Source organism: Canis lupus, chromosome 25 (genome assembly GCF_003254725.2).
Source record: "Canis lupus dingo isolate Sandy chromosome 25, ASM325472v2, whole genome shotgun sequence".
Taxonomy (NCBI): domain Eukaryota; kingdom Metazoa; phylum Chordata; class Mammalia; order Carnivora; family Canidae; genus Canis; species Canis lupus.
Window position 1 is genome coordinate 23,585,716 of NC_064267.1, and position 20,522 is coordinate 23,606,237.

Genomic DNA, 20,522 nt, shown 5'->3' on the forward strand with positions numbered 1-20,522 from the left:
AATTGCATGAGATTCTTCTGGTTATTTTTTTTAAACCTGATCACTTTCCTAGATGGGATAATAATCCCCTTTTCTGCCTTGCAATCTTCCCATCAACATAGAGTCTACACATTAAAAAATATCTTAAACTGAAGTAATGATGCCAAATACCATTTTAAATACAATGTCTTTGAGATACATAGCACACAAACAAATTCAGGTTTATGTTGCTCAAGTGTCTCATAAAACTTACCAAGAGCAAGCCTTCAGTTGGTGTATAAATTGATATGTCTAATATGTTTAGGCATATTTTTAAATGTGTATCTTCAACATTGAATGCCTTGTACTCTTATTTATAAACATCCTTTGTTTCAAAATTTTTTCAAAACTATCACAAAAACTGTGTTGGAAATGTGTGTTTTTATAGATTGGCTTTGTCTGCATAAGGGCATTCTCTAATTGTTTTATATCTATATTTATGTATTCATCTCTTTTCACACCCAAACACTGTAACGGAAACTATATCATGGTAGAGCTCAAAGACTTTGAAATCAGAAGACGTGGTCCATCCCCTGTACCACCACTAGCTCCAGCCCCCTGGTCCTTTCCTCTCTCTACCTGCTTTTTCAAACAGTATATAGGAATGATATTCACAGGATTGTAGTGAGGATAAATCAAAGGAATTGGGTAAAACTTTTATCCAAGAGCCCAGCATATACTGAGTGCTCAAAAAACTAGAGCTACCTTTTTTTTTATTGTTAAAGATTTTATTTATTTATTCATGAGAGACACAGAGAGAAAGAGGCAGAGACACAGGCAGAGGGACAAGCAGACTCCATGCAGGGAGCCTAATGTGGGACTCGATCCCGGGACTCAGGATCACGCCCTGAGCCAAAGGCAGGCGCTAAACCGCTGAGCCACCCAGGGATCGCCATAGAGCTACCTTTAAACTTCAAAAATTTTAGGACAGGGCCCAATGATTATAAATTATCTCATTACATAGCAGGGGGACTACACTGTGTCCTAATAGGAAGGAAATACTTGAAAATTATTGTTTGATCAAAAGGAATAGTTCTTGGAAAAGCAGAGAAAGCCTAAAAATAATAATATAATTACAGTAAAAAGGCCTAGTTTATTTTTTATTTTTATTTTTTTAGTGGTCATGAACTCCTTTATTTTTTTAATAATAAATTTATTTTTTATTGGTGTTCAATTTGCCAACATACAGAATAACACCCAGTGCTCATCCCGTCAAGTGCCCCCCTCAGTGCCCGTCACCCAGTCACCCCCACCCCCCGCCCTCCTCCCCTTCCACTACCCCTCGTTCGTTTCCCAGAGTTAGGAGTCTTCCATGTCTCCCTTTCTGATATTTCCCACTTATTTTTTCTCCTTTTCCCTTTATTCCCTTTCACTATTATTTATATTCCCCAAATGAATGAGACTATACAATGTTTGTCCTTCTCCGATTGACTTATTTCACTCAGCATAATACCCTCCAGTTCCATCCCCGTCGAAGCAAATGGTGGGTATTTGTCGTTTCTAATGGCTGAGGAATATTCCATTGTATACATAAACCACATCTTCTTTATCCATTCATCTTTCGATGGACACCGAGGCTCCTTCCACAGTTTGGCTATCGTGGCCATTGCTGCTATAAATACCGGGGTGCAGGTGTCCCGGCGTTTCATTGCATCTGTATCTTTGGGGTAAATCCCCAGCAGTGCAATAGCTGGGTCGTAGGGCAGGTCTATTTTTAACTCTTTGAGGAACCTCCACACAGTTTTCCAGAGTGGCTGCACCAGTTCACATTCCCACCAACAGTGTAAGAGGGTTCCCTTTTCTCCGCATCCTCTCCAACATTTGTTGTTTCCTGCCTTGTTAATTTGCCCCATTCTCACTGGTGTGAGGTGGTATCTCATTGTGGTTTTGATTTGTATTTCCCTGATGGCAAGTGATGCAGAGCATTTTCTCAAGTGCTTGTCGGCCATGTCTGTGTCTCCCTCTGTAAGATTTCTGTTCATGTCTTTTGCCCATTTCATGATTGGATTGTTTGTTTCTTTGCTGTTGAGTTTAATAAGTTCTTTATAGATCTTGGATACTAGCCCTTTACAGGTAAATATGTCATTTGCAAATATCTTCTCCCATTCTGTAGGTTGTCTTTTAGTTTTGTTGACTGTATCCTTTGCTGTGCAAAAGCTTCTAATCTTGATGAAGTCCCAATAGTTCATTTTTGCTTTTGTTTCTTTTGCCTTCATAGAAGTATCTTGCAAGAAGTTACTGTGGCTGAGTTCAAAAAGGGTGTTGCCTGTGTTCTCTAGGATTTTGATGGAATCTTGTCTCACATTTAGATCTTTCATCCATTTTGAGTTTATCTTTGTGTATGGTGCAAGAGAGTGGTCTAGTTTCATTCTTCTGCATGTGGATGTCCAATTTTCCCAGCACCATTTATTGAAGTGACTGTCTTTCTTCTAGTGGATAGTCTTTCCTCCTTTATCGAATATTAGTTGACCATAAAGTTCAGGGTCTACTTCTGGATTCTCTATTCTGTTCCATTGATCTATGTGTCTGTTTTTGTGCCAGTACCACACTGTCTTGATGGCCACAGCTTTGTAGTACAACCTGAAATCTGGCATTGTGATGCCCCCAGATTTGGTTTTCTTTTTTAAAATTCCCCTGGCTATTCGAGGTCTTTTCTGATTCCACACAAATCTTAAAATAATTTGTTCTAACTCTCTGAAGAAAGTCCATGATATTTTGATAGGGATTGCATTAAACATGCAAATTGCCCTGGGTAACATTGACATTTTCACAATATTAATTCTTCCAATCCATGAGCATGGAATATTTTTCCATCTCTTTGTGTCTTCCTCAATTTCTTTCAGAAGTGTTCTATAGTTTTTAGGGTATAGATAAAAAGGCCTAGTTTAAATTCCATCTTTGGCATCTTAATTAAATAACCAATTCTCAATTTTACTCTACTGATCATCTCATAGTCTGCAAAATGGATGTGACCATTTTACAGCAGGAAATTCTTGGTGAATATGTACTAAGAGATTAAATCAAAAATATTGTCTATAAGAGTGTTTTCTATGTTTTTATCTGTCTGATAGTGCAAGGTTCCTCTCACTTAAGGAAAAGTCATAAAATTGAATGATACCTCTCAGTATATCAGTCACTAACAGTCATGTATTTCTCTCTACTGATAAATATATGGAGTAAATGTGGCTCTACAGGACATTAATTGCATTAGAACCTAAAGCACAAAGTTTAAAGCTCATGAAGATTCAAAGAGCAATTAGAGACCAAATGAGAACCCTATATCCACTTATTAAAAAAAAAAAAGTACTGAAGAGTCATGCATATCTTGAAGTTCACTTTTATTTTTTTCTGAACAAATATTCTTAGTCTAAAAACTATTTTATCCATTTCACAGGTCTCCTGTTATGGCTGGAGGTCTCTTTGCTGTGAATCGAAAATGGTTTTGGGAATTGGGTGGCTATGATCCAGGTTTAGAAATCTGGGGAGGAGAACAATATGAAATCTCTTTTAAGGTAAGTTACCAAGATCCTCTTAAACTCTGTCTATACAAACTTGATGATTCCCATAGAGTGTCATCATTCTGTTTTGTGACCTATGTTACAGCATGACAACAAAAATAGCTATGTCATCTTTCCAAGTCAGCTTTTGGATGAGAGAAGGTGCTTCCTTCTGATGCATTCAGTGGGATATAGAAACGCCATCAAAGAAATGCATAAAAGATATAATTCAAAATCCCATTTACAGGCAGAAAACTTGGTGTACCAACAGATCTGCTGCTCCACCGACCAAACATTCCTTTTACAGCATTTAAACCACATAGGTAGGGAGATCCCTGGGTGGCTCAGTGGTTTAGCACCTGCCTTTGGCCCAGGGCATGATCCTAGAGACCTGGGATCAAGTCCCACATTGGGCTCCCTGCATGGAGCCTGCTTCTCCCTCTGCCTGTGTCTCTGCCTCTCTCTTTCTTTCTGTGTCTTTAAAAAAATAAAAATAAACCACACAGATAAAACGAATTAAGACAAAAGTAATTGGGTTACTGGAGTTTGTGCCCTTTGTATTTATTTTAGAAATAATGGTTCATATTTTAATCATAATAAGTTGTTCCAAAATTTCAGTAACAGAAGAGTAACTTAAAATATGAATAACAAATTAAGGCTCTTCTTCATATAATTCCATAATATATGATTGTTTTTACATATTTTTATCTGAAATTGCCCAGGTCTCTACTTACTTTGACCATAAATACTCAGTAAAATTATATATTTTATTATATATATGTACAGACCTCTGATAGAATTCAAGTTCCAGGGTTTATGAATGAAAGGAATTCACTGTAACATATGAAAACCAGCCAAGCAAAGCGAAATAAACTGTGTGAAAGGTTGTACTCTGAACCTCCAAGATGTTTTTTTTTTTTGAAAAAGCAATTTCATAAAGGAAAAGAAATTCCTTTCCTTTTTTTCTTTATCATTGTCATTATTTATACAGAAGATAGATTGATTTTGCAAGATTTATCGTACTAAAAATCAATCTTACTAAATAAATCATTTTTCCTAATTACTTCTATTTATAAAACCAAACCAATTCTTGATGAGGAAAAAATAATCCTGAGTACAGTAAATTTCAATTTAAGAATCCAACTAAAGTCTTTGAATTTATGCAGAGAAAGAAAATGATAAAATTGATCTTTATAAACTGTAACAGCTATATTCAATATGTTAACAAAAGTGTTATGTTGTCCTCACAGTGTCAAAAAAAATAAATATCCTTAAGGAGAAACTGAGGAGGCATGATTGTAGGTTTCAGGACATCTAGAGGTTTCCGTCTCAGTCTTCGGGCAGTAGTGCTTGAGATACCATTTGGTAAATTTGTGCCTTTTTTCACCATCATTCAAACACATCTAATCTCACATCTAAAACACATTTTAAAAACCTTTTTGTAGATACGGAGTTTTAAATCCTTAAATTTACCAATTTCGTTTGTTTCTCTGTTATAGTAATAGCTTCATACTAATCACAGTGTATATGACAGAAGGTAGTTTAATAGTAATAACGATGACAAAACTACATTTACTTACTGGCATGTGCCAGATGCTGAGCTAAATGTTTGGTATACGTCATCTAATTTAAAGACACGACTCTAAGAGGTAGGTGTTATTCCATTTTACAAATGAAGAAACTGAGACTGAACATTTTAAAGACTTTACATTAAAAAGTATTTTAAACTTTAAAGATTATATAAATTACCTAGTGCTGCTTTGGGATTAAAATGCTCCATTTCTGCTTAACTGCAAAGAATACAGAACCAGTCCTACCAGTACCACTCTAGAGTTCATTGTGAACCCATTAATCTCTACATAAAGTTTCCTCTCATTGAAAAGGCAAGTATCTTCAGCCAATAGCATGACAGCAAACTTACTGCTGACCCTGGAAAAACAATACTGATTATCAGACATGGCTCAAAGCTAGGTGCACAGTTTGCAAGAACACCTTCAACTAGAAAAAAGAGATTATTACGTTTGACCCCAGCATTAAGGGAAAAAATAGTATTGTTGTATCTGCAATATCTTCAGAATTCAAGGGATGCTTTTCTAGTTTTCACTGTTAAAGATTTTTTTTCTTAAATACTGTTAATTCACAGATTCTCTAAGTTTAAAATGTTATCAGGAACATTAGGCGAGAGATACTCGGCTTTGAATATCGAGCTGAATGATGGATAAAATTGCTATGGGAAGCCTAGAGGACTTGCACAATATACATTTGCATTCTAAATCACAAAAGCATTTCTTAAACAAACATAGACTTGCGTCTCTCATTCTGTGTCACTTGTATCTATCACACTTCTTCTGGGTGACCTGAGATTTTATTACCCCATTTCCTATTTTTCAGTTATCTGTCATTCTGAAGGATATAATTGGAATACAGCCCTGTCGTCTTTGTCTAGAAACCATGGCAACAGCGCTGGAAGTTCAGGACTAAATTGCCCCAGGTTGTTTGGTTGGAATGACAGATTCTTTGGCAACAGCTCTTTCTTACAGGGTCCCATTTCAGACATATCCCTTCATTCTTCTTGCTGTTGTGTTCTGACCTTGGGGTTCCTGTCCCTCCCTATTAGTATTTGTAACATGAGGAAGACAAACTTAAACAGGCATGGGTAGAATTTGCATCGAAGCAAGGAGAATTTTCTCCATGTGAAAGGAATCAAAAGAACCAGACACACCAAAGCCTGTGAAATGGTATTAAAAATAAAAGAAAAATCAAACATCTGCATTCTGGGACATATTCCATAAATTAGGATTAATTTTACAGGGCAAAGCACTGGAAGATATACATTGGCTAGCACACAAGATCCAGGAAATACATATGGATAACTAAGAGATTACAAGTCTCTTTCACACTGTACTATAGAAATTATTCTAAGTGTAGAACTTACAAGCTCTGATTCAAACTATCTCTATCTATGGTCATTATCAGGCATCGTTGCTCGCTGTCTACTCTTTAATCAAAGAATCATTTTACCACAGTTTATGACAAGGTTCCATCACTAAATAAACTATTTCTAGAAAATTCTGCTTTACATTGAGGGCTTCGTTTTTGGTCATACAGTATTTGGTTAAGAGTGCTCCTCAATTTTCTTTTTCTGTAAATCTCCTTTCTTTTTCTAACCCCTGATTAGATGAGTAGATTTCATGCCATAACATAAAGGCCAACACAAGTGTAATTTTCAGCAGGCAGTTGAGGAAAAGAGCTCTCTAGAGAAATGATCTGTCTGCCCAGTCTCAGTCTCATTCAGTATGAATCTGAACTCCTGAATGGCCCAGAATTATCCAGCTGTCTTTGAAATGTTGCTAGGTTAGCCAGCTGCTAGGGAGGAGAAAGAAACATTCAGTCAGTCATTCAACAAGGTTTTATTGAGCATCTAATTTATTCCAGGCCTTGTTCCAGGTACTCATTTTGGAATTGCACCTGGAAACAATGAGGAACCCAAAACAGACTGCACAGTGTAGCGCAAAAGAGATAACCCACACTTTTAAATGTTGTCTACCATTTGACCCATTGAAATAATATGAAAGTGTAACGGGTCTCTGACTTTTCAGAGTGCCTTTTTACATCCAGTCCCCAAAGATAAAGGTCCAATTGTTAGCATTTTCAAAAGATCTGCCCTTCAATCATAGAAAACTCTTTTCAGTAAGTAAAAATGAGCAATACACACTAATTACTCAGCCACAAGAAATTTAGGATGAAGCCCAGTGATTGCATCCCACCACATTCTCTGGGACATGACATAAAGCTTAGACCCAGATAGAAGAGCATTCAGCCTGGTTTGAGCTGTTCTTTTCCACCTCTAGAGGCTTATCAGTGTGGTCTCACATTGATCTAGCATTTCTTGGGCCATTTGCAGTCAGGAAAGAGCCCTTGATCACTAGCCTTGGCTCTGCAGAAACATGCCAGCCTCCAGGAGAGATGGCTATGGCTACCCTATGTCCTAGAATTAATCTAACAAACCTGGAAGCCTGCTTCAAAACCATTCTTACTGTGGTAACACACTACACAATCACCTTTCTTATGTGCTGTCATCCTTTCCATGTGTTGAGTTTAAGATTCAGACATTCAAGGATATTTTATGTCTCATAACATTTCAGGGCTTTTCTGTCATTAATTCATTCAACAGACACTTATTTATTAATTACTGTGTGCCAACTCTGGGATAAACTCTTAAGATGCAAAGATAAATGTGAGAAGATTCTCGCTATGATGGGGCTTACTTTGCAGTGACAGCTAGAGAATCAATTCACTGCAATTACTCCTCATTAGTACTGTTTGGAATATATTTTATTTCCATATCACAGTAATAACTCAGGACATATGCAATAGCCTGTTTGCTTACCTCCCTTCCTGTATTCTTTCCCCTTCCAACCTATATCCACATTCATTTATTTCCTAAGTTGCTTTATTTTCCTCTCCTGAAAATTCAGTTAATTACCACAGAAATCAAATGAATGTACTGAATCATAAACCATGAGTCTTTCCATCAGTTTTCTGCCTCACCTGTCTGAATCTACCCAGAAAACCAACTTACTAGTGTTTTTCTTTCCTTTCCAAAAGATAGAAACTCATATTTCCATTTCTATCCCCATTTATTGCAGAGATTTTAACTAACCAGTCAGACTTTATTCTATTCCTGAGAAATTTGTTTATTCTCCCTATTAATATTAATCAGCAACCTTCACCTTGAGTATGTACCATGCAAGCTAGACTCTGCAGAAAAAGGCAAAGGAAGCCCAGTAGAAGTCCTTGGATCAAGTACAACTGAGATGAGTCTTTCATCCATTAAAAATAAACATCAATTAGAGCAGGAAAGCAAAAAAAAAAAAAAAAAAAAAAAAAAAACTACATTAAAAATTCCTCTAAAGTAAAACATATAAATGTGCATTTATTCACCAGCCTTCTAATGTAAGAGAGGTCAAAGTTTTTCCTTCTGCATTTGGGTCCATAGATTGGAATAAAGGTAGAGGTCCAAGAACCATACCCATACTGCCTTTGCTATGAGTTCCAGTTTGGTTTCCTTTCAGCAGAATGAGAACTTAAAGACACTTGGAAGCTCTCTTAATATGATAACAGAATCCTTTCAATTTTTTCATAATTCTGCCCAATCTTTTATTGTTACTCCATCCATACTTAATTTGACAGCAAATTTTTTAAATAACAACCCAATCTTTCCAAACTCCTCAAATTAGTTTTGGCATGAACAACAATTCTCTCTGCTTTCATAACCATATTTCATCAGTTTAAGTGATATTTAATTAAGTTACATAATTACAATTTTTTTAAGCTAGCATAATCACATTTGGGAAGAAAGGCAAAAGTTACACGCTTGCCTTTGAGGTAAGCGTGTAACTTCACTGCTGGGAGCAATAGATTCCAGGTTACTCAACATAACCTGTATTCAGTGCAGGTTCACCATAATATGAATACCATTCAATACATTCGCAGAAAGAATAGAGTGATGATTAATACATTGACTTGACTAACCAGAGATTCAGTCCTTGCTGTCAGAAACTTTCAATCTAGGGGCACCTGGGTGGCTCAAATGGTTAAGCATCTTCCTTTGGCTCAGGTCATGATCTCCAGGTCCTGGGATCAGGCTCCACATCTGGCTCCCAGCTCCAAGGGGAGTCTGCTTCTCCCTCTCCTTCTGCCTCTCCCCCTGCTTGTGCTCTTTTTGTCTCTCTCTATCTATCTATCTCTCCCTCTTTCATGAATAATTAAAATCTTTTTTAAAAAAAGAAACTTTTAGTCTAATAAGAAAAAGCTCACGCAGCAGAGGCAGGTGTGTTGCATACAAGTAATGTTCTCACCTATTCCGTTTAGGTCTAGGGTGAGGCTCTTCTTTCCAGTCTTTAGCCCCACCCAGGTGCCCCAGTGCCCTGATGGCAGGATGGCTGCCCAAGGATGTTTCATGGCAATGTTTTACAGTGCTGAACTCTTGCCCTCTGTACCCTGGTCCTGCAAACCAATGACCTCTCTTGTTTTATCATTGTCCCTTCTTTTCCTTCCCTCAGATCCAGTCTTGTGTCATCTCTATAAAGTGGCAAAAAAAAAAAAAAATTAAGCTCAAAAATAAGCCTCTGGGGTTTCTTTGAATCTTTGTTTCTACTATGGTGTAGCTAGGAAAGAAAATGCTCCTGGAATAAAAAGAGAAAATGGAAAACACATTGAGCGTGACCAGATGAGTACTTCAAGTTATAATCCTACCACACACAAATAAATATATTCACTTTAGAGTAACTACAATATGTCTGAGATTTTAATAAACAGCATCCTAGGGGTTTTGTTGGGTTTTTTTAATCCCTTTGTGACTTGTAAAATCTTTTACACGGAGCTACCTGTGTTCCAAAGTTCTGGACATTCTATTCCTCCTGTGGTGATGGTAACAATTACTTGATCCTTTAACAAGAAAGAGTAATGAGTTAGCACTTAAAGGTCATTGAATTTAATTTCTTATGCTATTCAACACTAATGCAAGGTAAAAATATAACTTCTATTTCCTAATTGTGAAACAGGCCATTGCCTAGTTAATATTAAAGCAAGGATTAGAATTCAGGTTTGCTCTCAAAGCCATTAACTTAATTTCTCTAAGCTAGATAAATAGAAGACTTCATGCAATTGGTAAAAAAAAAAAAAAAAAAAAAAGTAGCTACTGTCGCTCTCTGAAACCACTTTAAAAAAGGAAATGCAGGTTCTTCCTATATGATTTTTATTAAATATGAAGGCTGACAACTCTTGTTATGATTTAATATAAAATTTATTTTCTTACTATCTTCAAAATGCAATAGGTATTCAACAAGAATTGAATACACACACACACACACACAAAGAATTGAATAAACACAATAGGGACTAATTATTGAGTATAAAACATTCAGTTCTTTATTCAAACAAGGTAAAGCCATTAATTTGGAATTGTTATAGCTCAGCAAACGATATATTCTAGAGCTTAACCTCATTACAGAGCTTCTCAAACAAACATGAATTTTATTTGTATTTAAACAATCAAAATTAATAACTCCACAAAATTAGCTAAATTTAAAGTCCACTATGTGGTACTTAGCCACCAAAAAATTTTAAGTAAACTTATACTTCAACAATTGAATGTTCTCAATAACAATAGATTTATAGCTTTAAAATAAAAAAGATCTTCTCTGCAAGATCACTCAAAAAAGGAGAACCAGAAGCAGAAACAAAATACCAACTTTATACTTGAAATTATCAGATATCTTATGCCCAACCACAATGTAAGAATAAGAATGTCATATGCAGTAACAGTGTTCTCAGCGATGATAAAACAACACCATTGAAAGATGGAATGACCACAGCTACAAATCTCACTTGAAGCCAGCAGATCTCAAGTCCCCAGAGTAATTGGCACATCCTAAGAGGGGAAATCAACAACACTTGTTTGAAACAATAGCAACAGGTGTGGTTACTCGTGGCCAGGCCTTCCCTTGATGAAGTTTGGCACAGAAGAGAAGCAACAAATCAGAAGGTAGGAACAGTTCTAAAAGAGAGATAGATAGAGAGCCATATTTGCAGGAAGCATGCTGTTATTGAGGCAAAATGGAGGAAAGATCCCTGTTATGCAAGCCGCCTCGCAGCAGCCAGTTCCTGTTAGAGGTGAACAAACAGGGATCCCTGGGTGGCGCAGCGGTTTGGCGCCTGCCTTTGGCCCAGGGCGCGATCCCGGAGACCCGGGATCGAATCCCACATCGGGTTCCGGGTGCATGGAGCCTGCTTCTCCCTCTGCCTGTGTCTCTGCCTCTCTCTCTCTCTCTCTGTGACTATCATAAATAAATAAAAATTAAAAAAAAAAAAAGGTGAACAAACATAGGCTAAACTAATTCACTTACACATGAATTTTGAGTCATAAAGTGAATACTTACTCTAACTGGTAAGAATTCTTTCTATTCAAAGATGAATAATAAAAAAAGATGAATAATAATAATTCTAAAATAAAACAGCATATAATAATAGTACAAGAAAAAAGGGACCAGAAAAAATGAAAAAAAAAAAAAGATCACCAAAATAATGTTGCTCTCCATTGTCATAAAATTTTTGAAAATGTAAATGTGGTCCTTGACTCTGCAAAACACTATTAAATGCTGAACTTTATGAGATTAGGCAAAACATCAAAAGGTAAGAGAAAGAGATGGGGGGCAGGAGTAGAAGCAGTTAGAATAGAAGGGAGAAAAAATAAAACTATCACCAAAATGAAGGTCATACTGAAAGCAACACAAAGGAGAAGGGATATGCTGAAAACATAGAGGGACATGAAGAATAGCATTGAGAAAAAGGGACAAAATGAAATTAAAATCAACAAAGTAAAAAGTATTGAACTGAAATGATATGGAGGTTGTAAGAGCTCATCTTAGTACTCATATTAGGAAAAAATTCAAGTTAAAATATCATATATCAAAACCTAGGAGATACAGCTAAAGCAGTGATCAGAAAAAAAAATTAGATTCTTAAGTTCTTATATTAACATAAAGAATAAAAATAAGCAAATTAAATATCCAAATTCAGTTTGCAAATGAAAAATGAAATAAACCTAAAGAAGTAAGGATGAAAGATTAACAAACATAAAAAGAGAAATTAATGATTTGGAAAACCCAAAACTGATAGTGTGAGAGCTAGCTCTTTACAGCCAAAAATAAATAATTTGAGACGGACAGATTAATTAAGTAGGAAAAGGTAATTTTTTAAAAACTGGCATTAAAAAAGAAAGAAAACACAATACACAAACTAAGAAACAATAATAGGGAAAAAGCAAGAATTTAGAAAAAATTTAAATAATTCTAAGAGATTATTTGACTCAATTCTATCCAAATAGATTAAGATGTGGGGGGAAATGGATATTTTCAATAAAATGTAAATGACAAAATTGATGTCCAAAAAGAAAAAAATATATCTGAAATGACTAGATTCCTTTTTTGTTGCTTCATAACAAATTACCACAAACCTAGTGGCTTAAAACAACACCGAATTTTCTCCCAGCCTTTAGGTTGGAAGTTCAGGATCTTTCAACAGAGCCTCTGCTAAGGCTCTTACAAGGCTGAAATCAAATTTTCATCCAGCTCTACCCTTATTCAGAGGCTCAGCTAGGAAAGGATTCGTGTTCAAGTTCTCTCAGGTTGTTGGAAGAACCCATCTCTTTGTGGTTGTGGGACTGAACTCCCCACTGTGCTGGCTGTCATTTGGATACCACTTTCAGGTCCTTGCCATGTGGCCCCTTCTGTGACCCTCTTACAATGTGAGAGCATATTTCTTCAAGGCCACCAGTAGAATTTCTCTCATATTTAAAATCTTCCCATGCCTTCCCTCAGTCCTTTTTAGGACTCAAGGACTAGGTTAGACCCTCCCAGGATAATCTCCCTTTGATTAACTCAAGGTCAATTAAATTGGGACAACAATCATATCTGCAAAATCCCTTCACCTTTGTTGCATAATGTCACCTAATTACAGATGTGAAATCTATCATAGTCACAGTTTCTCCCACACACGAAGGAAGGAGATTATACAAGGAGATTATACAAGGGTGCATACACCGTGGTGTGGGATTTGGGGAGAGGTGGGGGGCCATCTCAGATTCTGCATATCATACTGCCTAATGACTATAGAAGAAATCGAGAAAATTGTCAAAGGGCTCTCACCTCCCAAAAATAAAGAAGCAAATGCTATCAGTTTCTTACAAGTCTTTAGAGAACACCTACTGCAATGTTTTCCAAAAACTATTCCTTTTTAAATTTTTTTAAATTTAAATTCCATTAATTAACATATCATGTGTTACTAGTGTCAGAGGTAGAGGTCAGTGATTCAGCACTCGTATGTAATACCCAGTGCTCATTCCATCACGTGTCCTCCTTAATATCCATCACCCAGTTACCCTGTCCCCTCACCACCACCACAACAACCCTCAGTTTGTTTCCTATGATTAAGAGTCTCTTATGGTTAGTCGCCCTCTCTGATTTTGTCTTGTTTTATTTTATCCTTTCTTCCTCTATGATCCTCTGTTTTCCAAAAATTGTTCTTAATATTGGAAAAGAAAGAAATCTTTCCAATTGGTTATAAAACCAATATGTAATATTGATAGCATAATATTGATAGCAAATTCTGACCAGGATAGCACAAAATGATAGAAAAGTAGATATATTTTACTTGTAAATTATAACATTAAAAAATAACAGTAAAAGATCACATAATAAAATAACTATTCAAAGGTTAATATACCAAAATAAGTGCAGCTTTGATGGATATGTTTCAGTGTTGGGATAAGTATTAACATAATTCACCTGATGGTGAATTTTAAAGGTGATAGTCATCTCCATAGGTAATATAGAGAGGCATTTGATAAACTTTGCAGTCCACTTTTGAACAAAATGCTTAATACATAGCAAGATTAAATATAAATATGTATTTGTATGGCTAAATCTCAACTCAAAAATCATCAGCTAATTTTAAAAGAATTAAATCATTATTACTATACTATTATTAAATTACTAGGAGTTAAATTACTATTTAATGTCACAGTATTATTTTGGAGATAGTAGGCAATTTCATTAGATAAGAAATGATATGAGATGTAAAAATTGGAAGGGAAGAGGGAAATTTTTCATTAATCACAGGTAATATTAGCCTATACTTACCTGAACAATAAAAGAAATCAACTGGAAAACTACTAAACAAAAAGAAATTTAATTAAGTTATCTGGGGAAATGTTTATGTGGTGTGTGTTGTGTGTGTGAATATATAGAAAACAATAGCCTTTACATACACAAACAACAACCCCAAAGGAAGACATTATTTACAATATTAGGGGAAAAAACAGCTAAGAGTAAGCTTAAGAAATGTTCCAGACCTCATGAAAAAAGATTATTATGGTGTTGAGGGACACATAAGACTTGAGTACATGAAAATTCATAAAGAAGATAATTCTCCCCAAGCATGCTTGTGAATTTAATCTCAGGAAAAGTGGTAACATGAATTTTATTGGGGGGTAGCTAGCCACAGTGCTTCTATTGTGGCAAAAAAGTGCCACTATAAGGCAAAAAAGATAAGTAGCATAATAAGAAAAATTCTGGGAAAACAATGAGAGTTAATCACGGCTGATAATAAAATGCATAATAAAATTTGCATGAATAGATATCTTTGGCACAGAATTTAAATAAATTCAGATAAGTATGAAAATTTAGTATAAGATAGAGTTAACATTTCAAATCAAGAGAAAAATAGTTGATTTCTTAGTAAATAGTATTTGACAACTACTCCTCTGTAGAAAAAAAATTAAGTCGGATCTCTATATCACACTTCATACAAAAATAGATCCCAAGAAGATAAACCATTGTAAGCATTAAAAATGGAAATATATAAGAAGTATAGGGGCACCTGGGTGGCTCAATAGTTGAGCATCTGCCTTTGGCTCAGGTTATGATCTCGGGGTCCTGGGATCAAGTCCTGCACCAGGAGCCTGCTTCTCCCTCTGCCTCTGTCCCTGTGTCTTTCATGAATAAATAAATAAAATCTTTAAAAAAAATGACTACAAAAATTCTGGAAGAACTGGAAATGGGGAAAGTCTCCTAAGTGTGACTTTAAAAAAAAAATCAAAAATTCACTAGAAGCAATGAAAGAAAGATTAATTTATCCACATAAAAATTCTGAATGGAAGAAACACACAAAAGACAAATGGTGATCTGAGAAAAATAATTTGCAACTAATATCCTTTTAAGATTAAATAATTTTGGAAAGCAAAATAGAAAAAATATTGGGGGGCAGCCCTGGTGGCGCAGCAGTTTAGCACCGCCTTCAGCCCAGGGCCTGATCCTGAAGACCCGGGATCAAGTCCCACGTTGGGCTACCTGCATTGGGGTCTGCTTCTCCCTCTGCCTGTGTCTCTGCCTCTCTCTCTCTTTGTCTCTCATGAATAAATAAATAAAATATTTTTAAAAAAAGAAAAAGAAAAAATATTGGGACAGCTCACAGAAAAAAGCATACAAATGACTTAAATATCAAAAGTTACTCATCTTCCATTATAAGAAAAATGCAAACTAAAACTAATAATGATATATCTTCACCCATTAGATTGGCAATAATCTAAAACTTCGATTACACAACAGGTTGATGGGTTCTAGGAAAAAAGACACTTGCAAATACGGCCAATTACAGTAGTGAAACATTGCATGCCCTCTATGGGAAGCAATTAGAAAACATTCTACACAATTTTCAGTGTGCATCTGTGTTGGCTCAATTTCATTTCTGGTCACATAACCCACAGCAAGACATACACCTGGGTGAAATGGCACATGTAGAAGGATATTTATCTTAATCTTGGTTTTATTGGTGAAAAAATGGAAAACTTAAATATGTATCAGAGATCAAATTATTATCTAGTTATAATATGGACTATTGTATGGCCTTCAAAAAGAATGCAACATTACTGAACTCAACAGCAAAGAAACAAACAATCCAATCATGAAATGGGCAAAAGACATGAACAGAAATCTCACAGAGAAAGACATAGACATGGCCAACAAGCACATGAGAAAATGTTCCATATCACTTGCCATCAGGGAAATACAAATCAAAACCACAATAAGCTACACCACCTTACACCAGTCAGAATGGTGAAAATTAACAAGACAGGAAACAACACATGTTGGAGAGGATGTGGAGAAAGGGGAACCCTCCTGCACTGTTGGTGGGAATGTGAACTGGTGGAGCCACTCTGGAAAACCATGTGGAGGTTCCTCAAAGAGTTAAAAATAGAACTACCCTACAACCCAGTAATTGCACTGATGGGGATTTACCCCAATGATACAGATTCAGTGAAATGCTGGGACATCTGCACCCCAATGTTTAGAGCAGCAATGTCCACAATAGTCAAACTGTGGAAGGATTTTCGGTGTCCATCGAAAGATGAATGGATAAAGAAGATGTGGTCTATGTATACAATGGAATATTCTTACTCAGCCATTAGAAACGACAAATACCTACCATTTGCTTCAACGTGGAGGGACCTGGAGGGTATTATGCTGAGTGAAGTAAGTCAATCAGAGAAGGACAAACATTATATGGTCTCATTCACTTGGGGAATATAAAAAATAGTGAAGGAGAATGAAGGGGAAAGGAGAGAAAATGAGTGAAAATATCAGTGAGGATGACAGAACATGAGAGACACCTAACTCTGGGAACCGAACAAGGGGTAGTGGAAAGGGAGGCGGGTGGGGGGATAGGATGACTGGGTGACAGGCACTGAGAGGGCACTTGACGGGATGAGCACTGGGTGTTATGCTATATGTTGGCAAATTAAACTCCAATTTAAAAAAAAGAACATAATTAATTAATTAATTAATAATTAATTAATTGCAACAGTTTTATTTTTACTATTATAGAATAGTATCCAAACCCATTGCTAAGAGGAAAAAAAGCAAGGTACAGAAAATATGTACAAAAATTAAATAAGGGAAGATAAATTTTGTTATTTATATTTAATAATTCATATATATATAACTTATGTAATATAGTATATATGTAAGTACTTATAAAATTACAATATGAGGGGCATCCCGGGTGGCTCAGCAGTTTAGCGCCGCCTTCGGCCCAGGGTGTGACCCTGGAGACCCGGGATAGAGTCAGTCCTATGTCAGGCTCCCTGCATGAAGCCTGCTTCTCCCTCTGCCTGTGTCTCTGCCTCTCTCTCTCTCTGTCTCTCATGAATAAATAAATAAAAATCTTTTTTAAAAATTGCAATATGATATTTCATATGCAGACATTTGTAGATGTATTCATATATCCAGTAAATGTTTATTGAAAGCCTATTATACACCAGACCCTGAGAATATAATAATCGACAGAAATGACAAGTTTTATGTCTCATGCGATATAACGTGAAGATAGGTAGATTATAAATAAATAAGAGAATAAATAAACAAGATAATTTCTGGCATTTGTAAGTGCTAAAAGGAAATAAGCCAACCAATATTACAAAGAGCCCCAGAATAGAGATGGTTATTTTTGACTGGCATATGTTTTAAATATATTTGCAACTATACGTTGAGGTGGGGGATGGGGTAGAGGGGCTACACTTTTCACAGATTCCCCATGTCTACTATATTAAACCTGATACCTGACCGGATACTCATAGATGGTCTCTTTGGGCTTGTATAAGCCTCTGACTTTCCTATCCTCTTAGGGCAGAGGGTTTAGATTGGGTAGTCAGAGCTTTGGTGGTATAGTGCTGAGCATAGATTGTGTGGTCAGAAAGACCTTTAAAGTTTTTTTAAAATCCAAATCAGGCAGCCCTGGTGGCTCAGAGGTTTAGCACTGCCTTCAGCCCAGGGTGTGATCCTGGAGATCCTGTGATCCCATGTTGGGCTCCCTACATGGAGCCTGCTTCTCCCTCTGCCTGTGTCTCTGCCTCTCTCTCTCTGTGTGTCTCTCATAAATAAATAAAATCTTTTTAAAAATCCAAATCTATTTAATATGTTAATGTATATTTACATGGATGTCAGGATTGCTTAAATACAAATTCTAGAGACAAATCCCAAGTACAGATAAGACAAAATTTTAAGCTAAAGCAAAGCCTTTGGCCCCTTAGAAAACCCTTGAGCAAAGAGAATCTGCAATTCACTGAATGGTGTTCTCAGTCTTGGCCTCCCATCCATGGGTCTGGACCCAGAGAGCTTCATTTCCCTCTTCTCTACCTCCTCCAGCCTTAAGTGTCTCTTATCCAGCTGCCACCACACTACTGTCTGCAGCAAATGTTCCATATATTATATGACTCACAGATTCATAGGAGAAATTATAAAATAATGACACACCAGCATCCCAAAAGGGATTTTTCTCCCCCAGACCCTGTTTCCAAGCCAGTCCTCTGTCCCCAAGTCCCCATACTTGCTAATCTCCATAACCTTGGTTCCCAGTACTAGCATCTAGTACACCAGCAAAGAACCTATAGCTTTAATTAATAAGCATTTCTCACTTTCTCCATAGTTGTCTGAAAATACAAAAACACTCAAAGGGTGTTTAATTTATACTCCTAAAATAGTTTATTTGCCTCCCTAGAAGGTACAACTCAATCTCATTTTAGAAATGCACTCTTTTTCCCATAAGCCATATCTATATAAACTATTTTGATGATGCTTTGTACAAATGGTATTGTTAGAAATAAATTCAGCCTTATAAAATGTGCTCATTAGAAATCCTTTTTATGCCAAGGATGATTTTAAAATATTTTATATATCTTCTCATTGCTTTTATGAGACAGTATATTAGAGGTCTCTTCTTACTTTTGAGCCTGCAAAGTACCTCGAAGTATAGTTGCAGTTTGTATCTAAAATGTGACAGAAGCCATTTTATGGCACACTATTCCTTCAGATACACAAAAAAATATCTGGAGTTGTTCCTATGGGGTTTTTTCCCTACAATATTTAGCCTAGGTGACATAAAAAGAACCATTTTAATTCAACATGCCCAGAATTGATCTTCCAAAGAAAATATTAAAATGACTCTAAACTCATTCAGAAACTCAAAGATAAACAGAAACAGCTGTTAAATGTCTCACAAGCCAGTCTGAGATTCATTTCAATTACCCGACAAAAGGTACCTCAGGTGTAACAGAGCATTTTCAAGTTGAATTTTATGTCCATTAGATATAAGCCTAGCGGCAAGTTTAAATTCCTCCCAGTTGTTACTTCCTTTATGTCTGATGGCATTTTCCTAATTCCCTGTTTAATTTTATTTTAGCTTTTATAGACAGTTGTAAAGTGAGCAAAATATAACAATTTACACAGCATTCAGTACCTGTGTTAAGGTCAATTTGACTTCCTGTTGAAATCGTTTTCTAATATTGACATTTTTTTCAAGTTTTTGTATTTTTCTGGCTGCCATTTTTCCCTAACAAGATAAAGGAAATATAATCTAATCACTATAACACTTCTGGTGTATAAATCTATATAAAGCAAGTAAGCTCACCCCCAGCTATAAAAATATTTGTATAGAAAGTTGAAAAAAAAAAAAAAAAGAAAGTTGGCAAAAAATCTCTCCTTATAATTCTCAAGGCCTTCACCCCAAATCCCAATAACAATAACATAGAGAGCCTCAGAGTATATATATATATACTCAGCATATATAAATCAAATGTAGAAGTATAAGAATTTGATTTTTATACTCTGTGTCAGGGTCAACAATCCACAATATACAAGGCCAGCATAAATTCAGCCACAACTTCTCTTCTCTTCTCCAAACTGTGAGAGTGACAATTGAGAATACAGTCTCTACCTCTCTCACACACACACATGTTCACAGACTTGCAACTTGTCATATGGCCTGACCCCTCTCACAGAGGGCAACACTTGTATACACAACAAACACCCCATATAGACCCAATATACCAGAATAAAGGCAAGGTTGATCACTAGGAGACTATATCATATAACCACCTATTATGGGCCACTTAAGGGTGCTGTGTGTATTACTTAACTCAGTCATTGCTATCACCTTATGAAGTAGACACGTGACTCCAACTTGATCCAAGATGACAATGAGACAATGAGAAATAGGGAGTAATCTGCTCAATTCAAACCCCTGTGGAAGTGTTCTTTCCACTATTCCATGTCATAGAAGTGTATCAGTTTCTCCCCAAGATAAAAATCATATGCAAATGTACTATGAAACCTGAAGAGTGCTCACATTTTTTATTTTTGATGAAATTTCTTCATATTGAATATTGCTAAAAAAAAGTTTTGTCTGTCAGTGGAAGCTCAGAAGAACCTTTGCTTCCTCAAAGTTTCGGTTATAATGACAATTCATATGAGTAGCTTTTGACTAATATGCTTGTTTCAAAGTACACTGTTAGCACTCCTAGACATTCAAACTCTCACTATTCAAAAAGAGGAGTTTTTTGAGGAGAGAGGGGTTCTTCACTTTACTAGAAGATAGAAATCCAATTCAACC

The 20,522-nt window shown here is 36.0% G+C and overlaps 1 protein-coding gene across 1 annotated transcript in view; it reads left to right on the top strand.

The window, feature by feature from the left end:
* GALNTL6 (polypeptide N-acetylgalactosaminyltransferase like 6) overlaps positions 1-20,522 on the top strand; it is a 1,158,724-nt gene that overhangs the window by 1,036,637 nt on the left and 101,565 nt on the right. Inside the window, exon 8 of the mRNA XM_025462860.3 lies at positions 3,413-3,530. Within this exon, the coding sequence (XP_025318645.1) occupies positions 3,413-3,530 (118 nt within the window). The remainder of the gene's footprint in view (positions 1-3,412; positions 3,531-20,522) is intronic.